At 49.6% G+C, this 20,628-nt stretch overlaps 1 protein-coding gene across 1 annotated transcript in view; it reads right to left on the reverse strand.

Annotated features, from left to right (window-relative positions):
* The window catches only part of fer1l4 (fer-1 like family member 4), a 253,912-nt gene that overhangs the window by 64,369 nt on the left and 168,915 nt on the right, over positions 1 to 20,628 (reverse strand). The window contains exon 34 of the mRNA XM_059652665.1: positions 7,204 to 7,338. Within this exon, the coding sequence (XP_059508648.1) occupies positions 7,204 to 7,338 (135 nt within the window). The remainder of the gene's footprint in view (positions 1 to 7,203; positions 7,339 to 20,628) is intronic.

Raw genomic sequence — 20,628 nt, forward strand, 5'->3', positions numbered from 1 at the left:
CCTTGAAATGAGTGGCTTTTTTGACCATTTCAGGGGACAGTTAAGGGATAGTTACATTAAAGTTATTGAGAAGATTTATAGCTCGGGTTGTGGATGAGAACATAGAACATAGAACATAGAACAGTACAGCACAGAACAGGCCCTTCAGCCCACGATGTTGTGCCGACCATTGATCCTCATGTATGCACCCTCAAATTTCTGTGACCATATACATGTCCAGCAGTCTCTTAAATGACCCCAATGACCTTGCTTCCACAACTGCTGCTGGCAACGCATTCCATGCTCTCACAACTCTCTGCGTAAAGAACCTGCCTCTGACATCCCCTCTATACTTTCCACCAACCAGCTTAAAACTATGACCCCTCGTGTTAGCCATTTCTGCCCTGGGAAATAGTCTCTGGCTATCATCTCTATCTATGCCTCTCATTATCTTGTATACCTCAATTAGGTCCCCTCTCCTCCTCCTTTTCTCCAATGAAAAGAGACCGAGCTCAGTCAACCTCTCTTCATAAGATAAGCCCTCCAGTCCAGGCAGCATCCTGGTAAACCTCCTCTGAACCCTCTCCAAAGCATCCACATCTTTCCTATAATATGGCGCCCAGAACTGGACGCAGTATTTCAAGTGTGGTCTAACCAAAGTTTTATAGAGCTGCAACAAGATCTCACGACTCTTAAACTCAATCCCCCTGTTAATGAAAGCCAAAACACCATATGCTTTCTTAACAACCCTGTCCACTTGGGTGGACATTTTAAGGGATCTATGTATCTGCACACCAAGATCCCTCTGTTCCTCCACGCTGCCAAGAATCCTATCCTTAATCCTAGAACATAGAACATAGAACATAGAACAGTACAGCACAGAACAGGCCCTTCAGCCCACAATGTTGTGCCGACCATTGATCCTCATGGATGCACCCTCAAATTTCTGTGACCATATGCATGTCCAGCAGTCTCTTAAATGACCCCAATGACCTTGCTTCCACAACTGCTGCTGGCAACGCATTCCATGCTCTCACAACTCTCTGCGTAAAGAACCTGCCTCTGACATCCCCTCTATACTTTCCACCAACCAGCTTAAAACTATGACCCCTCGTGCTAGCCATTTCTGCCCTGGGAAATAGTCTCTGGCTATCGACTCTATCTATGCCTCTCATTATCTTGTATACCTCAATTAGGTCCCCTCTCCTCCTCCTTTTCTCCAATGAAAAGAGACCGAGCTCAGTCAACCTCTCTTCATAAGATAAGCCCTCCAGTCCAGGCAGCATCCTGGTAAGCCTCCTCTGAACCCTCTCCAAAGCATCCACATCTTTCCTATAATAGGGCGCCCAGAACTGGACGCAGTATTCCAAGTGCGGTCTAACCAAAGTTTTATAGAGCTGCAACAAGATCTCACGACTCTTAAACTCAATCCCCCTGTTAATGAAAGCCAAAACACCATATGCTTTCTTAACAACCCTGTCCACTTGGGTGGCCATTTTAAGGGATCTATGTATCTGCACACCAAGATCCCTCTGTTCCTCCACGCTGCCAAGAATCCTATCCTTAATCCTGTACTCAGTTTTCAAATTCGACCTTCCAAAATGCATCACCTCGCATTTATCCAGGTTGAACTCCATCTGCCACCTCTCAGCCCATCTCTGCATCCTGTCAATGTCCCGCTGCAGCCTACAACAGCCCTCTACACTGTCAACGACACCTCCGACCTTTGTGTCGTCTGCAAACTTGCTGACCCATCCTTCAATTCCCTCGTCCAAGTCATTAATAAAAATTACAAACAGTAGAGGCCCAAGGACAGAGCCCTGTGGAACCCCACTCACCACTGACTTCCAGGCAGAATATTTTCCTTCTACTACCACTCGCTGTCTTCTGTTGGCCAGCCAATTCTGTATCCAAGCAGCTAAGTTCCCCTGTATCCCATTCCTCCTGACCTTCTGAATGAGCCTTCCATGGGGAACCTTATCAAATGCCTTACTGAAGTCCATATACACCACATCCACAGCTTGACCCTCATCAACCTTACTAGTCACATCCTCAAAAAACTCGATAAGGTTTGTAAGGCATGACCTACCCCTCACAAAGCCGTGTTGACTGTATTTGATCAAGCCATGCTCTTCCAGATGGTCATAAATCTTATCCCTCAGAATCCTTTCTAACACCTTGCAGACGACAGACGTGAGACTTACCGGTCTATAATTGCCGGGGATTTCCCTATTTCCTTTCTTGAAGAGAGGAATTACATTTGCCTCTCTCCAGTCCTCAGGTACGACTCCAGTGGAGAGCGAGGATGCAAAGATCTTCGCAAGTGGCGAAGCAATTGCATTTCTCGCTTCCCAAAGCAGCCGAGGACAAATCTGATCCGGGCCTGGCGACTTGTCAATCTTAATGTTTGACAAAATTTTCAGGACATCAGCTTCCTCTATCTCTATCCATTCCAGCATGCACACCTGCTCTTCAAAGGTTTCATTCACTACACAGGTCGTTTCTTTCGTAAAGACAGAAGCAAAAAACTCATTTAGGGCTTCCCCTACCTCCTCAGGCTCCACACACAAGTTCCCTATGCTATCCCTGATCGGCCCTACTCTTTCTTTGACCATTCTCTTATTCCTCACGTAAGTGTAAAATGCCTTTGTGTTTTCCCGGATTCCTTCTGCCAAGCCTTTCTCGTGCCCCCTCCTGGCTCTCCTCAGACCATTTTTGAGCTCCTTCCTTGCCTGCATGTAATCCTCTCTAGCTGAACTTGACCCTAGCTTCCTCCACCTTATGTAAGCTACCTTCTTCCTTTTCACTAGAAGCTCCACCGCTCTCGTCATCCAAGGTTCCTTTATCTTACCCCGTCTTGCCTGTCTCAGAGGGACATATTTACTCATCACTCCCAACAACTGTTCCTTAAACCATCTCCACATGTCTATAGTTCCCTTACCATGGAACAACTGCTCCCAGTCCATGCTTCCTAACTCGTGTCTAATCGCATCATAGTTTCCTCTTCCCCAATTAAATATCCTCCCATTCTGCCTAATCCTCTCCTTCTCCATAGCTATGTAGAATGAGAGAGTGTTATGGTCACTATCACCAAAATGCTCTCCCACCACAAGATCTGATACCTGCCCCGGCTCGTTTCCGAGCACCAAGTCTAGAATGGCCTCTCCCCTCGTCGGCCTGTCAACGTACTGCGTTAGGAAACCCTCCTGAACACACCTTACAAAAACAGCTCCATTCAAATCTTCTGCTCGAAGGAGGTTCCAATCAATATTAGGAAAGTTAAAGTCACCCATTACAACAACCCTACTGCGTCCACACTTTTCCAAAATCTGTCGACCTATGCTTTCTACAATCTCCCTGCTGCTATTGGGGGGCCTGTAGTAAACCCCTAACGAGGTGACTACTCCCTTGCTGTTCCTAATTTCCACCCATACTGACTCAGTAGGCAGATCTTCCTCGACAATGGAAGCTTCTGTAGCTGTGATACCCTCTCTGATTAGTAGTGCTACACCCCCTCCTCTTTTTCCCCCCTCCCTATTCTTTTTAAATGTTCTAAACCCTGGAATATCCAGCAACCATTCCAGCCCATGAGAAACCCATGTCTCTGTTATGGCCACAACATCATAGCACCAGGTACTGATCCATGCTCTAAGTTCATCACTTTTATTCCTGATACTCCTTGCATTAAAGCAAACACACTTTAACCGATCCCTTGGTTCCTTCCCAGGAAAATCCTTCCCACTAGCTGGTCTACCTCTTGCTACTGCCTCACCTGCATCAACGCTCACCTCTGGTATACAGCTCAGGTTCCCACCCCCCTGCCATACTAGTTTAAACCCTCTCGAACTACTCGAGCAAACCTTCCACCCAGGACAAATCCTGTACTCAGCTTTCAAATTCGACCTTCCAAAATGCATCACCTCGCATTTATCCAGGTTGAACTCCATCTGCCACCTCTCAGCCCATCTCTGCATCCTGTCAATGTCTCGCTGCAGCCTACAACAGCCCTCTACACTGTCAACGACACCTCCGACCTTTGTGTCGTCTGCAAACTTGCTGACCCATCCTTCAATCCCCTCATCCAAGTCATTAATAAAAATTACAACAGTAGAGGCCCAAGGACAGAGCCCTGTGGAACCCTACTCACCACTGACTTCCAGGCAGAATATTTTCCTTCTACTACCACTCGCTGTCTTCTGTTGGCCAGCCAATCCTGTATCCAAGCAGCTAAGTTCCCCTGTATCCCATTCCTCCTGACCTTCTGAATGAGCCTACCATGGGGAACCTTATCAAATGCCTTACTGAAGTCCATATACACCACATCCACAGCTCGACCCTCATCAACGTTTCTAGTCACATCCTCAAAAAACTCGATAAGGTTTGTTAGGCATGACCTACCCCTCACAAAGCCGTGTTGACTGTATTTGATCAAGCCATGCTCTTCCAGATGGTCATAAATCTTATCCCTCTGAATCCTTTCTAACACCTTGCAGACGACAAACGTGAGACTTACTGGTCTATAATTGCCGGGGATTTCCCTATTTCCTTTCTTGAAGAGAGGAATTACATTTGCCTCTCTCCAGTCCTCAGGTACGACTCCAGTGGAGAGCGAGGATGCAAAGATCTTCGCAAGTGGCGAAGCAATTGCATTTCTCGCTTCCCAAAGCAGCCGAGGACAAATCTGGTCCGGGCCTGGTGACTTGTCAATCTTAATGTTTGACAAAATTTTCAGCACATCAGCTTCGTCTATCTCTATCCATTCCAGCATGCACACCTGCTCTTCAAAGGTTTCATTCACTACAAAGTTCGTTTCTTTCGTAAAGACAGAAGCAAAAAACTCATTTAGGGCTTCCCCTACCTCCTCAGGCTCCACACACAAGTTCCCTATGCTATCCCTGATCGGCCCTACTCTTTCTTTGATCATTCTCTTATTCCTCACGTAAGTGTAAAGTTATGAGGTTGTAGGCTTCCTCGCTGAGTCGGTGTGTTTGGTTTCAGATGTTTCATCACCTTGCTAGGTAACATCATCTGTGCACCTCCAGTGAAGCGCTGGTGTTCTGTCTGGCTTGTTATTTATCTGCCTCGGTTTGCTGGGGCGGTTGGTATTACTCCCGGTTCTGTTTCTCAGTGGTTTGTACATCAGGTCCAGTTCAATGTGTTTGTTGACGGAGTTCCAGTCAGAATGCCAGGCCTCCAAAAATTCCCTGGAATGTCTCTGTTTGGCGTGTGCTATTATGGATGCATTGTCCCAGTCAAATTTGCGTCCTTTATTGTCCATGTGTATTGAGACCAGTGACAATTGGTCGTGTCTCTTGGTGGCCAGTTGGTGTTAGTGTATCTTTATTGTCAGTTTTAGAACATAGAACATAGAACAGTACAGCACAGAACAGGCCCTTCGGCCCTTGATGTTGCACCGAGCTGTGAACTAATCTAAGCCCACCCCCCGACACTATCCCATCATCATCCATAAGCTTATCCAAGGACTGTTTAAAAGCCCCTAATGTGGCTGAGTTAACCGCATTGGCAGGCAGGGCGTTCCACACCCTTACCACTCTCTGAGTAAAGAACCTGCCTCTGACATCTGTCTTAAATCTATCCCCCCTCAATTTGTAGCTATGCCACCTCATACAAGCTGAAGTCATCATCCTCGGAAAAAGACTCTCACTGTCCACCCTATCTAATCCGCTGATCATCTTGTATTAAATCCCCTCTTAGCCTTCTTCTCACCAATGAGAACAGAGCTAAGTCCCTCGGCCTTTCTTCATAGGGTCTGCGCTCCAGACCAGGCAACATCCTGGTAAATCTCCTCTGGACCTTTTCCAATGCTTCCAAATCCTTCCTGTAATGGGGTGACCAGAACTGCACACAATATTCCAAATGAGGCCACATTAGCATTTTGTACAGTTGCAGCATGACATCATGGATCCGGAACTCAATCCCTCTACCAATAAAACCTAGCACACCGTAAGCCGCCTTAACAGCACTATCAACCTGGGTGGCAACTTTCAGGGATCTATGTACATGGACACCAAGATCCCTGTGGTTTTCTTCCAGTTTGGCCTGTGTAACGTTTCTCATGATCCTTGCATGGTATTTAGTATATTACATTGGTATTATTGGTCGTGGAATGGGATCCTTTACATTAGTCAGCAGCTGTTGAAGGGTGGTTGTTGGTTTGTAGCCTACACTGATACCTAAGAATCTGAGTAGTATTGTGGTCATCTCTGATATGTCCCTGATGTATGGCAGAGTGACTGGTGTGTCTGGCTGTGTTGTGTCTTCTTGTTGTGGTCTGTCACGGAGGTAACAGCAGATTGTGCTTTTTGGGTATCAATTCTGTTTAAAAACTCTGTATAAGTGCTCCTGTTCTGCTTTGTGCAGTTCCAGGTTGTTGCAGTGTATTGTGGCTCATTTAAATAATGTCCTATGCAGCTCCGTTTATGGGTGTTGGGAGGTTGCTGGTGTAATTAAGTATCTGGTCCATTTGTGTGGTCTTTCTGTGTATGCTGGTCTGGAGTTCCCTGTTGTTGTTACGTTACACCATTACATCCAGGAAGGGTCATCCATTATTGTTCTCTTCTTTTGTGGATTTGAAAGTGGAGACCATAGGTTCACAGCCTACACCCTTATCTCACACAGATGAAGACTGCAATCGCTAGGAATGGCGATAGGACAGAATCCTGGAGTAGATTTTGCCTGCCATTTTCAGAGGGATTTGGAGTTGGCTCAATCCCAGGAAAATACAACCTATTATCTCAAAATAAAAGGACAGTCACTTCAGGCTTAGATGAGGGGAATCGTTTTTTTCACAGAGGCTTGTGAATCTTTGAAATACTCTACTTCAGAGAGCAGTTGATGCTTAATAACTGAGTGTATTCAAGGCCGAGATTAATGCATTGTTAGACTACAGAATCTAGGGATTCGAGAATTGGAAGGTAGAGTGGAGCTGGGGTCAGGAATCAGCCACAAAAAGATCAGGCTTGAAGGAACAAATGCCTTATGCCTGCTCCTACTCCTTTTGGCTTAAGAAAATTGTTACGTAAGAGCCTACGTGATGTTGAAGAATACATTTAGAGTTTAAACTTCATGCACTTTATCGTTGATTTTGCTGGAGATAGACATGACAAACAGGAACATTCGAATTCAATAATCACAAGTGATTCTCCAGTTAGTAGTCAGGGCCTGAGCAAGTTGCTAAATTACTAAACAAATAACAAAGCTGACCTTGTACTTGCCCATCATGCGATCATCAACTTTATCTCCAAATTCATTTCCATTGGCTTTACCTCGGTACAGTGGGAAGATATACAGCCAATCTTCAAAGTTAGAGAATTCTATCTCTAGCTCTGAGTTGAAAATCTGCAACAATACAGAAGGAATTATTTACTGCTCCATACACTCGCTGTAATGAAAGAAAGGCTGGATAGGTAAAGAGTTCTTGGCTTTAATAAAACTGAGATAAATAACTACAATAAGCTTTTAAAAAGCTTACCTCGAGCAGGAGCGACCTTCATTTTCGGGAGGAGCGAGAGAGAGAGAGAGCACCAACAGGCTGCCAGGAAGGTAAGTTTTCCCATTTTAAAAAGCTTACCTCAAGAGGGAGCAGCCTTCATTTATTTTGGCATGTCGCTGTCGTGGTGCATACAGGCACCAATGATATAGGTAGAAAACGGGATGAGGTCCTACAAGCAGAATTTAGGGAATTAGGAGCCAAGTTAAAAAGTAGGACCTCAGAGGTAGTAATCTCAGGATTGCTACCAGTGCCACGTGCTAGTCAGTGCAGAAATGAAAGAATACCCAGGATGAATTGGACGGTCTACACCTGAGCCGGACTGAAACTAATGTCCTTGGGGGTGCTTTTGCTAACGCTGTTGGGAAGGGTTTAAACTAATGTGACTGGGGGATGGGAACCAAATATTGGGCAGATTATTGAACAGAAAGGAGGTAGTAACTAAAGCCTGTAGGGAGCTAGATAATGAAGTCAGTGTGATTAAAGGGAAGAGCAGGGAGCAGATGATGAATACAAAGGGACAGGTGGTCTGAGGTGCATTTGTTTTAATGCGAGAAGTGTAGTAGATAAGGCAGATGAACTTAGGGCTTGGATTGGTACCTGGGAGTATGATGTTATTGCTATTACTGAGACTTGGTTGAGGAGGGGCATGATTGGCAACTAGATGTCCCAGGATATCGATGCTTCAGACGGGATAGAGAGGGAGGTAAAAGGGGTGGAGGAGTTGCAGTAATGGTCAAAGACAATATCACAGCCGCACTGAAGGAGGGCGCCATGGAGGACTCAAGAAGTGAGGCAATGTGGGTAGAACTCAGAAATAGGAAGGATGCAGTAACAATGCTGGGGCTGTACTACAGGCTTCCCAACAGCGAGCGTGAGATAGAGGTACAAATATGTAAACAGATAATGGAAAGGTGTAGGAGAAACAAGGTGGTGATGATGGGAGATTTTAATTTTCCCAACATTGACTGGGATTCACTCAGTGTTAGGGGACAAGACGGAGGAGAATTCGTGAGGAGTGTCCAGGTCAGTTTTCTGGAGCAGTATGTATGTAGTCCAACTCGGGAAAGGGCCATATTGGACCTGGTGTTGGGGAATGAGCCCAGCCAGGTGGGCGAAAGTACAGTAGGGGACTACTTTGGAAATAGCGACCACAGTTCTGTAAGTTTTACAATACTCATGGACAAAGATGAGAGTGGTCCTAAAGGAAGAGTTCTAAACTGGGGGAAGGCCGACTATACCAAGATTCGGCAGGATCTGGGGAATGTCGATTGGGAGAAACTGTTTGAAGGTAAATCCACATTTGATATGTGGGAGGCTTTTAAGGAGAGGTTGATTAGCGTGCAGGAGAGATATGTTCCTATGAAAATGAGGGATAGAAATGGCAAGATTAGGGAGCCATGGATGACAGGTGAAATTGTGAGACTAGCTAAGAAGAAAAAGGAAGCTTAGATAAGGTCTAGGTGACTGAAGACAGATGAAGCTTTGGAAGGATATCGGGACTGTACAAAGAGAACAAAGAACAAAGAAACCTACAGCACAGGAACAGGTCCTTCAGCCCACCAAGCCTGCGCCAATCAAGATCCTCTGTCTAACCTGTCATCTATTTTCTAACGGTCTGTGTCCATTTGCTCCCTGCCCATCCATGTACCTGTCCAAATATATCTTAAAAGACGCTAAAGAACAAAGAAAATGTAGGGTGAATCTGAAACGAGGAATTAAGAGGGCTAAAAGGGGACATGAGATATCTTTAGCAAACATGGTTAAGGAAAATCCCAAAAGATAATGGGAACTGCAGATGCTGGAGAATTCCAAGATAATAAAATGTGAGGCTGGATGAACACAGCAGGCCAAGCAGCATCTCAGGAGCACAAAAGCTGACGTTTCGGGCCTAGACCCTTCATCAGAGAGCCTCTCTGATGAAGGGTCTAGGCCCGAAACGTCAGCTTTTGTGCTCCTGAAATGCTGCTTGGCCTGCTGTGTTCATCCAGCCTCACATTTTATTACTAAGGAAAATCCCAAAGTCTTTTATTCATATATAAAGAGCAAGAGGGTGACTAGAGAAAAGATTGGCCCACTTACGGATATTATATTCCAACTGCCAAACTTAATCTTTCGATGTCCCCTTGTAGATCCTTTGTATTCTCCTTATAACTTATTTCCCTACTTTCGTTTCATCAGCAAATTTTACGAAACACAGTGGGTTTAAAAGTAGTTCAAGTACCACTTGAAGGTTTGAGTACAAAAATGAAGGCTAACACACCAGGGCAGTACTGAGGAATTGCTGCACTAGTGGACAGTCATTACTGAGGAATGCCACACTATCAGATGGTCAGTGCTGAAGGAGTTCTGCACTGTCAGAGGGTCAGTACTGAGGGAGTGCCGCACTGTCGGAGGGTCAGTACTGAGGGAGCGCCGCACTGTCGGACACTGTCGGAGGGTCAGCGTTGAGTAGATGCCGCACTGTCAGAGGGTCAGTGCTGAGGGAGTGCTGCACTGTCGAAGGGTCAGTACTGAGGGAGTGCTGCACTGTCGAAGGGTCAGTACTGAGGGAGTGCTGCACTGTCGAAGGGTCAGTACTGAGGGAGTGCCGCACTGTTGGAGGGTCAGTACAGAGGGAGTGGGCACTGTCGGAGGGTCAATGCTGAGGGACCATTGCGCTGTCGGATGGTCAGTGCTGAGGGAGTGCCGCACTGTCGGAGGGTCAGTACTGAGGGAGCACCACACTGTCGGAGGGTCAGTACTGAGGGAGCACCGCACCGTTGGAGGGTCAGTACTGAGGGAGTGCTGCACTGTCAGAGAGTCAGCGCTGAATAGATGCCGCACTCTTGTTTTCGGTGGCAGCAGTGCGAGCCAGAGTGCCAACAGGAAGGTAAAGTCATTTCTCTTTGGGTATAAAAACTCACCTCGTGCAGCAGGAGGTGATATATTTGGGAGTTTGCTTTACCCAAAACACTATTTAGGTAGTGTCTCCCTCCCACCCATCCTCCTCCTCTAACCAAAATAAAAGGATCTGAGCGCTGATTTGGTAGGATTACTATTTTTTTTCTTCTTCAATAGTATGTGTGTGAATTTAGGACAGAGGAACGGGTGCCAGGGCAGTTACATGCTCCTCCTGTAGAATGTCGGAGGTAAGGGCCACCACTAGTGTCCTCACTGACTTGATCTGCGGGAGGTGCACCCAATTCTGGCTCCTCGCAAACCGCGTTAGGGAACTGGAGCTGGAGCTGGAGCTAGAGGAGCTTTGGATCATGTGGGAGGCTGAGGGACTAATTGAGAGGAGTTACAGGGAGGTGGTCACACCTCAGGTACCAGTAAAAGGTAGAAGGGTTACAGTCAGGGGACGGAAAGGGAACAGGCTGACAGTGCAGGGATCCCCTGTGGCTGTTCCCCTCAATAACAAGTATACTGTTTTGGATACTCGTGGGGGGGAGGGGGGCAGCGGCGACTTACCAGGGGTAAGCCATGGCGTACAGGTCTCTGGCACAGAGTCTGTCCCTGTTGCTCAGAAGGGAAGGGGGAGGAGGAGAGCGTTAGTCACTGGGGACTCCAAAGTTAGGGAGACAGATAGGAGATTCTGTGGGAACGAGGGAGACTCGCGGTTGGTGTGTTGCTTCCCGGGTGCCAGAATCTGTGATGTCTTGGGTCGTATTTTCAGGATCCTTAAGGGGGAGGGGGAGCAGCCCCAAACCGTGGTCCACATTGGCACCAACGACATAGGTAGGAAAAGGGATGGGGATGTAAGGCAGAAATTCAAGGAGCTAGGGTGGAAGCTGAGAGCTGGAACCAACAGAGTTGTTATCTCTGGTTTGTTACCCGTGCCACGTGCTAGTGAGGTGAGGAATAGGGGGAGAGAGCAGTTGAACACGTGGCTACAGGAATGGTGCAAGAGGGAGGGATTCAGATATCTGGATAATTGGGGCTCATTCTGGGGTAGGTGGGACCCCTACAAATGGGATGGTCTAAACTTGAACTGGAGGGGTACCAATATCCCAGGGGCTGAAATTTGCTAATGCTGTTTGGGAGTGTTTAAACTAATTCAGCAGGTGGATGGGAACCTGAATTGTAGCTCCAGTGAACAGGAGGTTGAGAGTAGTGAGGCCATAAATAAGGTTAAGTTCTTTACACAGAGGTTGGTGGGTGCCTGGAATGCGTTGCCAGCGGAGGTGGTAGACGCAGACACGTTAGCGTCTTTTAAGATATATTTGGACAGGTACATGGATGAGCAGGGAGCAAATGGACACAGACCGTTCGAAAATAGATGACAGGTTAGTCAGAAGATCTTTATCGGCGTAGGCTTGGAGGGCCGAAGGGCCTGTTCCTGTGCTGTAATTTTCTTTGTTCTTTGTTTCAAGGTCGCAGTAGTGTACGAGCAGGCAGGAAGGTAGTTTGACATGTTTCTACTTCAACACCAGGTGTATCCGGAATAAGGTGGGCGAACTTGCAGCATGAGTTGGTACCTGGGACTTTGATGTTGTGGCCATTTCGGAGACAAAGTTAGAGCATGGTCAGGAATGGTTGTTGCAGGTTCCAGGGTTTAGATGTTTCAGTAAGATCAGGGAAGAGGTGGTAAAAGAGGGGGAGGTGTGGCATTGTTAGTCAAAGAAGTATTACGGTGGCAGAAAGGATGTTTGATGAGGACTTGACTCCTGAGGTAGTATGGGCAGAGGTTAGAAACCGGAAAGGAGAGGTCACCCTGTTGGGAGTTTTCTGTACGCCTCTGAAAAGTTCCAGAGATCTCCGAAGGGCCTGTACTGTGCTGTAATGTTCTAGATGTAGAGGAAAGGATTGCAAAGATGATTCCAGGTAGGAGCAAAAATAACAGGGCAGTTGTTATGGAGGACTTTAACTTTCCAAATATTGACTGGAAACGCTATAGTTTGAGTACTTTAGATGGGTCAGTTTTTGTCCAATGTGTGCAGGAGGGTTTCCTGACACAATATGTCGATAGGCCAACAAGAGGCGAGGCCACATTGCATTTGCTACTGGGTAATGAACCAGGCCAGGTGTTAGATTTGGAGGTAGGTGAGCACTTTGGTGATAGTGATCACAATTTGGTTACGTTTACTTTAGCGATGGAAAGGGATAGGTATATGCCGCAGGGCAAGAGTTATAGCTGTGGGAAAGGCAATTATGAGGCGATTAGGCAAGATTGAGGATCGGGAAGGAAACTGCAGGGGCTGGGCACAATTGAAATGTGGAGTTTGTTCAAGGAACAGCTACTGCGTGTCCTTGATAAGTATTGTACCTGTCAGGCAGGGAGGAAGTGGTCGAGCGAGGGAACCATGGTTTACTAAAGAAGTTGAAATTCTTGTCAAGAGGAAGAAAGAGGCTTATGTAAAGATGAGGTGTGAAGGCTCAGTTAGGGCGCTTGAGAGTTACAAGTTAGCCAGGAAGGACATAAAGAGAGAGCTAAGAAGAGCCAGGAGGGAACATGAGAAGTCTTTGGCAGGTGGGATCAAGGAAAGCCCTAAAGCTTTCTATAGGTAAGTCAGGAATAAAAGAATGAGTAGAGTAAGATTAGGGCCAGTCAAGGACAGTAGTAGGAAGTTGTGCGTGGAGTCTGAAGAGACAAAAAGGCGCTAAATGAATATTTTTTGTCAGTATTCGCACAGGAAAAAGACAGTGATGTCGAGGAGAATACTGAGATACAAGCTATTAGCCTAGATGGGATTGAGGTTTGTAAGGAGGAGGTGTTAGCAAATCTGGAAAGTGTGGAAATAGATAAGTCCCCTCGGCGAGATGGGATTTATCCTAGGATTCTCTGGGAAGCCAGGGAGGAGATTGCAGAGGCTTTGGCTTTGATCTTTATGTCGTCATTGTCTATAGGAATAGTGCCAGAAGACTGGAGGATAGCAAATGTTGTCCACTTTCCAAGAAGGGGAGTAGAGATAACCCTGGTAATTATAGACCAGTGAGCCTTACTTCGGTTGTGGGTAAAGTGTTGGAAAGGATTATAAGAGATAGGATTTATAATCATCTAGAAAGGAATAATTTGATTGGGATAGCGAGTTTTGAGAAGATTTGTAGCTCAGGTTGAGGTTCTGGATGTGAGTTTGCTCGCTAAGCTGGAAGGTTATTTTTCAGACGTTTCGTCACTTTTTTTTTTATTTGAAAAAATATACTTTATTCGTAAGATGTACAAAAAATAAAACATATTTACACACCTACCCAGTCATGCAAGCCGCTCCGGGTTACCCAGGGGGTACATACACCAACTAAAGGAAAAAAAACAAAACAGAAAAAAAAAAACAAAGCAAAGAAAATACCCCAGCAGTCGTCACCCCGCACAGTCCCAGTTGGCCCCCTGACCAGTTGGGGAAGGCGCCAGCTGGGCCCAGTTACCAGATAGGATTCTTTTCCCTTTTCTGGACGAGGGGGCTCATACGGTGGTCTTTCCCCACTGCGCCTTGGCGGCGGCTGCCCCAAGCTTTAGCGCGTCCCTCAGCACGTAGCCCTGGACCTTGGAGTGCGCCAGTCTGCAACACTCGGTCGGGGTCAGTTCTTTCAGCTGGCAGACCAGCAAGTTGCGGGCAGACCAAAGAGCGTCTTTCACCGCATTGATGGTCCTCCAGGCGCAGTTGATGTTGGTCTCGGTGTGCGTCCCCGGAAACAGCCCGTAGAGCACGGAGTCCCGCGTCACGGAGCTGCTCGGGACGAACCTCGACAAATACCACTGCATCCCCCTCCAGACCTCCTGCGCATAGGCACACTCCAGAAGGAGGTGATCAACAGTCTCGTCCCCCCCGCAGCCACCTCGAGGGCAGCGTGCGGTGGTGCAGAGATTCCGGGCATGCATAAAGGATCTCACTGGCAGAGCCCCTCTCACCGCCAGCCAAGCAATGTCCTTGTGCTTGTTTGAAAGTTCTGGCGATGAGGCATTCTGCCAAACGACTTTGGCAGTCTGCATGGGGAACCACACGACGGGATCCACCCTCTCCTTTTCCCGAAGGGTTCTGAGGATACTACGTGCTGACCACTGCCTGACGGCCTTGTGGTCAAAGGTGTTTCCTTTCAAAAATTTCTCCACGAAGGACAGGTGGTACGGAACGGTCCAACTACTCGGAGCGTTCCGCGGCAACGAGGCCAGGCCCATCCTTCGCAACACCGGGGACAGGTAGAACCTCAGTAAGTAGTGACACTTGGTGTTTGCGTACTGAGGATCTACGCACAGCTTGATGCAGCCACACACAAAGGTAGCCGTCAGGGCGAGGGTGGCGTTCGGTACGCCCTTTCCCCCATTTCCCAGGTCTTTGTACATGGTATCTCTGCGGACCCGGTCCATCCTCGACCCCCAAATGAAGTGGAAGATGGCCCGGGTGACCGCAGCGGCGCAGGTCCAGGTAATAGGCCAGGCCTGCGCCACATACAACAGTACCGAAAGCCCCTCGCACCTGACAACCAGGTTCTTACCCGCGATGGAGAGGGACCGGAGCGTCCACCTGCCCAGCTTCTGCTTAAATTTGGAGATACGCTCCTCCCAAGTCTTAGTGCATGCCCCAGCTCCACCAAACCAAACACCCAGCACCTTCAGGTAGTCTGTCCTGACGGTGAAGGGGATGAAGGAGCGGTCGTCCCAGTTCCCGAAGAACATGACCTCGCTCTTACCCCTATTGACTTTGGCACCCAAGGCCAGTTCAAACTGGCCGCAGATGTCCAACAGCCTACTCACCGACCGACGATCGGTGCAGAAGACGGCGACATCATCCATGTACAGGGAGGTCTTGACCTGAAGGCCTCCGCTGCCTGGGATAGTCACGCCCCTCAGGCTCACGTCCTTCCTGATGGAGGCGGCGAAGGGCTCCACACAGCACACGAACAAGGCAGGAGAGAGCGGGCAGCCCTGCCTGACTCCAGATCTAACAGGAAAACTGTCTGATTCCCACCCGTTGATCGAGACTGCGCTAACGATGTTGGCGTAGAGCAGCCGGATCCAATTGCGGATGCCCTCCCCGAACCCCAATTTGGAGAGGACGTCCCTCATTAAGCATGAGAGACCCTGTCGAAGGCCTTCTCCTGGTCCAGGCTGACGAGGCAGGTGTCCACCCGCCTGTCCTGTACGTAGGCGATCGTATCCCTGATGAGCGCGAGGCTCTCAGCGATCTTCCTGCCCGGCACAGCACAGGTTTGGTCAGGGTGAATCACCGACTCCAGGACAGACCTGACCCGGTTGGCAATGACCTTGGCCAGGATTTTGTAGTCCACGTTCAAAAGTGAAATGGGACGCCAATTCTTAATTTCTTCCCTCTCCCCCTTCCTCTTGTAAATGAGGGTGATGATGCCCTTCCTCATGGACTTGCACATTTCCCCTGCCCGAAGCGCACTATCGTACACCTCCAGCAGGTCCTGGCCGACCAGGCCCCACAGAGCAGAATACAGCTCGACCGGTAAGCCATCACTTCCGGGAGTCCTATTCCTCTGCAAGGACTTGAGGGCTCTGGCCAGCTCGTCCAGGGATATCGGCCGGTCCAGCCACTCCCTCGTGCCGTCGTCTAAGACCTCCGTGATAGACGACAGGAACGACTCGGAGGCCGTGGTGTCCGTGGGCTTCGTGTCGTACAGTCCGGCATAGAAGGATCTGCTGATCCTCAAAACGTCGGGCCGAGACGACGTCACCGAGCCGTCGTCCTCCTTCAGCCGGCTAAGCACAGAGCTCTCTTTGTGCACCTTCTGAAAGAAGAAACGCGAGCACGTCTCGTCCTGCTCCACGGAGCGGACCCTGGACCGGAAGATTATCCTGGAGGCCTCCGCGGCGAAGAGCGAGGCTTGCTGGCCCCTCACCTCGCGGAGGTCCTCCGTGACATCGACCCCCATCAACTGCAGAAGGAGCAGGTTCTGCACCCTTTTCTGGAGTCGCGACAGCTTTCCCCGCCTCTCTCTTGCCTTCTGAACACCCTTGAGGACAAAGAACCTCTTGATGTTCTCCTTCACCGTCTCCCACCAGTCACCTGGAGACTCAAAGAGGGGTTTCACGGTTCTCCAACCAGTGTACTCCCTCTTAAGCTCCTCGACGTTCTCTGGGGTCAACAGAGTCGTGTTGAGCTTCCACGTCCCCTTGCCGGCCGGCTGGTCGTCCTGTAAGTGACAGTCGGCCAACAGGAGGCAGTGGTCAGAGAAGAACACTGGCTCGACACCAGTGGATCTGACCGAGAACGTCCGTGACACAAACAGGAAGTCTATCCTTGAGCGGATAGACCCGTCTGGCCGCGACCAGGTGTACCTCTGCTGCGCTCCGTCTGCAGGGGTGCTGAAGACGTCGAGCAGCTTGGCGTCCTTCACCGTGCCCATCAGGAATCTGGACGTGACGTCCAGTTGACTCCCCCCACCTGCTGTCCCCACGCCGGATCTTCCATCTGCATCAATGATGCAGTTGAAGTCTCCGCCTAGGATGACCGGCCTGGACGTAGCCAGCAGGGGTGGAAGCCGCTGCAGGACGTCCAACCGCTCACTCCGTACCACTGGGGCGTACACGTTGATCAGCCTCAGGGGAGCATTCCTGTAGGTGATGTCAGCCACTAGGAGGCGCCCCCCCACCACCTCCTGAACTTGAGAGATGGCGAAGTTGTGCCCCCGCAGCAGAATAGCCAGGCCCGAGGAGCGACAGTCGTTACCCCCCGACCAGATCGAAGGCCCACAGGTCCAGGCGCCGGACCATTTCCCGTACCTGCCGAGGTGCGGTATCCCGCACTCCTGCAGAAACAGGAGGTCCGCCTTGATGGTGGTCAGGTAGGCCAACGTGGACACACATCTCGCGGTTGACTTGACGCTGCGCACATTAATGCTCGCAATTCGTACCCCCATTGTGGGCAGTGACCGCAGTACCCTCCCCAAGTCCAAGGTCCAGCCCCTCCATCTGTCCCTTCATGCCCATTGCCCGGGCTAACTGCTGGACGCTCTCTGGGCTCAGGAAACCGTCTGTGCTGCCTTCCGGGTGGCATCCCCCCGTCAGGGGTGCGGAGGCAGGAGGGTCCGGCTCCGGATCAGGCTGGGGACGTGCTGTTTCCTCCTTCCCGCCTGGAAGTTCCGGGGGGCCCTCCAGTGCTCCAGCGGCACTTGACTGGGTGTCGGAGTGTGCCTCAGGGTGCCTCCCGTCACCTGGAAGCGGGGTGCTGCTTTCCTTCCCCCTCGAGACCTTTAACTTCTGCTTCGGGTGGGCCCTCTCCGAATCCTCCTCGTCAGAGGAGCTCTTATAGCCCCCCTGTAGCTGTCTCTTCCCTCCTGATTGTTGCGGTTCCTGGGCCCGTCGACGCACCTTCCTCCTCGCTTTCCGGACTGTAGTCCACTCCCCTGGGTCGCCTGTCGCCGCCTCCAGTGGCTCCGGGTTGTCGGGGGGGATCGGAGCCTGCAGGGGTGCTTTGCTGGCCTCGGGCCCATCCTGCAGGGCTGGGCCCTCCTGCACGGCCTGGCCCTCCTGCACATTAGTGGGGTCCTTGCTGGGCCCTGGTGCCTTCCTCTCCTCCGGGGGGGCTGGCCCCGCATTTCCCCTGCCGGCGACCTGGGCGTAGGTGGTACCCCGCCGCGGGCATGCCCTATAGAAGTGGCCCGCTTCCCCGCAAAGGTTGCAGCTTCTCTCTCGTGGGCAAACCTTTGCAAGGTGTCCCTCCTCCCTGCAGATGGTGACTTTGCAGTCGGCCGCCATGTGACCTGACCTACCACAGGCATGGCAGACTTTAGGTTGCCCTGCATAGGTCAGGTAGCCCCTGCTCCCGCCGATCGCGAAGCTGGACGGTGGGTGTGCGACATTCCCGTCTGCGCCCATCCTCAGCGTCACCTTGACCTGCCTCTTACTCGTCCAGATGCCAAAGGGGTCCACCATGTCAGTTAGGTCCCCTTCCACCTTCACATACCTTCCGAGGAAGGTCAGGACATCAACTGCTGGCACATGCGGGTTGTACATGTGTACAGTCACCATACGGCTCCTCTGCGCTGGCATCACAAACAGTGGGACAGCGGTCAATACAGAGAGGGGGCCCTCACCTCCTTTCTCCTTGAAAACCTCCAGGAAGCGCTCGCAAAGCTTGGCACTCCGGAAGGTCACATCGTAAAAACCCCCTCCGGGGAAATCCTGCAGGCAGTAAATGTCCACAGCAGCAAACCCACAACAGTCCAACAGGACCCTCTTCACGAAGAAGGTGCGGTCCACAGGTGCACCTTCATCCACCTTCTTTACGGAAACACGGATGGTGTTCCGGACCCCCTGACCTGGGGCACGAGCACTTGCCGCAGCCATCGTTGCAGGTTGGCTGCTCCCCTGAACCAGCGTTAGGCCGAAGCCAGCATTAAGATCCACTGGTCGCAAGGGTGCACAGCCAACCCGACGTCCTCCTTTCACCTCCAAGACTGCACTCTCGTCCTCTCAGTCCACAAGAGAGTGGGTCTTTATTGTGTTCGAGATGTGAGCTGGTTCACTGAGCTGTAAGGTTTGTTCCCAGATGTTTTGTCACCATTCTAGGTAACATCATCAGTGAGCCTCTGACGAAGCACTGGTGTTATGTCCCGCTTTCTATTTATCTGGTTAGGTTTCCTTGGGTTGGTGATGTCATTTCCTGCGTTGGTGATGTCATTTCCTGTTCTTTTTCTCAGGGGATGGTAGATTGGCTCCAAATCAATGTGTTTGTTGATGGAGTTCCAGTTGGAATGCCACGCTTCTAGGTCTAAGAATTCCCAGAAGCATGGCATTCCGACCGGAACTCCATCAACAAACACAGTGATTCGGAGCCAATCTACCATCCCCTGAGAAAAAGAACAGGAAATGACATCACCAACGCAGGAAATGACATCACCAACCCAAGGAAACCTAACCAGATAAATAGAAAGCAGGACATAACACCAGTGCTTTGCTGGAGACTCACTGATGATGTTACCTAGAATGGTGACGAAACGTCTGAAAACTAACCTTGATTGGGATAGTCAACATGGTTTTGTGAAGGGTAGGGCGTGCCTCACAAACCTTATTGAGTTCTTTGAGAAGGTGGCCAAACACGTGGATGAGGGTAAACCAGTTGATGCGGTGCATTTGGATTTTAGTAAGGCGTTTGATAAGGTTCCCCACAGTAGGCTACTGCGGAAAATACGGAGTCATGGGATTGAGGGTGATTTAGCGGTTTGGATCAGAAATTGGCTTGCTGAAAGAAGACAAAGGGTGGTGGATGATGGGAAATGTTCTTCCTGGAGTTCAGTTACTATTGGTGTACCGCAAGGATCTGTTTTGGGGCCACTGCTATTTGTCGTTTTTGTAAATGACCTGGATGAGGCGTAGAAGGATGGGTTAGTAAATTTGCTAAAGTCGGTGGAGTTGTGGATAGTTGTGGTTACGGTGGGACATAGCTAAGCTGCAGAGCTGGGCTGAGAGGTGGCAAATGGAGTTTAATGCGGAAAAGTGTGAGGTGATTCACTTTGGAAGGAGTAACAGGAATACAGAATACTGGACTAATGGTAAGATTCTTGGTAGTGTGGACGAGCACAGAGATCTTGGTGTCCATGTGCATAGATCCCTGAAAGTTGCCATCCAGGTTGATAGGGTTGTTAAGAAGGTGTACGGTATGTTAGGTTTTATTGGTAGAGCGATTGAATTTTGGAGCCATGAGGACACGTTGCAGCTGTACAAAACTCTGGTGCAGCTGCACATGGAGTATTGTGTACAGTTCTGGTACCGACATTATAGGAAGGATGTGGAAGCACCAGAAAGGGTGCAGAGGAGATTTACCAGGATGTTGCCTGGTATGGAGGGAAGGTCTTATGAGGAAAGGCTGAGGGACTTGAGGCTGTTTTCGTTAGAGAGAAGAAGATTAAGCCGTGACCTAATAGAGACATAAATGATGATGAGAGGATTCGATAGGGTGGACAGAGAGAGCCTTTTTCCTCAGATGGCGATGGCTAGCACAAGGGGACATAGCTTTTAATTGAGGGGTGATAGATATAGGACAGATGCCAGAGGTAGGTACTTTACTTGGAGAGTAGTAAGGGTGTGGAATGCCCTGCCTGCAACAGTGGTAGACTCACCAAATTTAAGGGCATTTAAATGGTCATTGGATAAACATATGGATGATAATGGGATAGTGTAGGTTAGGTAGGCTTCAGTTTGGTTTCACAGGTCAAACATCGAGGGCCAAAGGGCCTGTACTGCGCTGTAGTGTTCT

Source organism: Stegostoma tigrinum, chromosome 19, assembly GCF_030684315.1.
Source record: "Stegostoma tigrinum isolate sSteTig4 chromosome 19, sSteTig4.hap1, whole genome shotgun sequence".
NCBI classification, from domain to species: domain Eukaryota; kingdom Metazoa; phylum Chordata; class Chondrichthyes; order Orectolobiformes; family Stegostomatidae; genus Stegostoma; species Stegostoma tigrinum.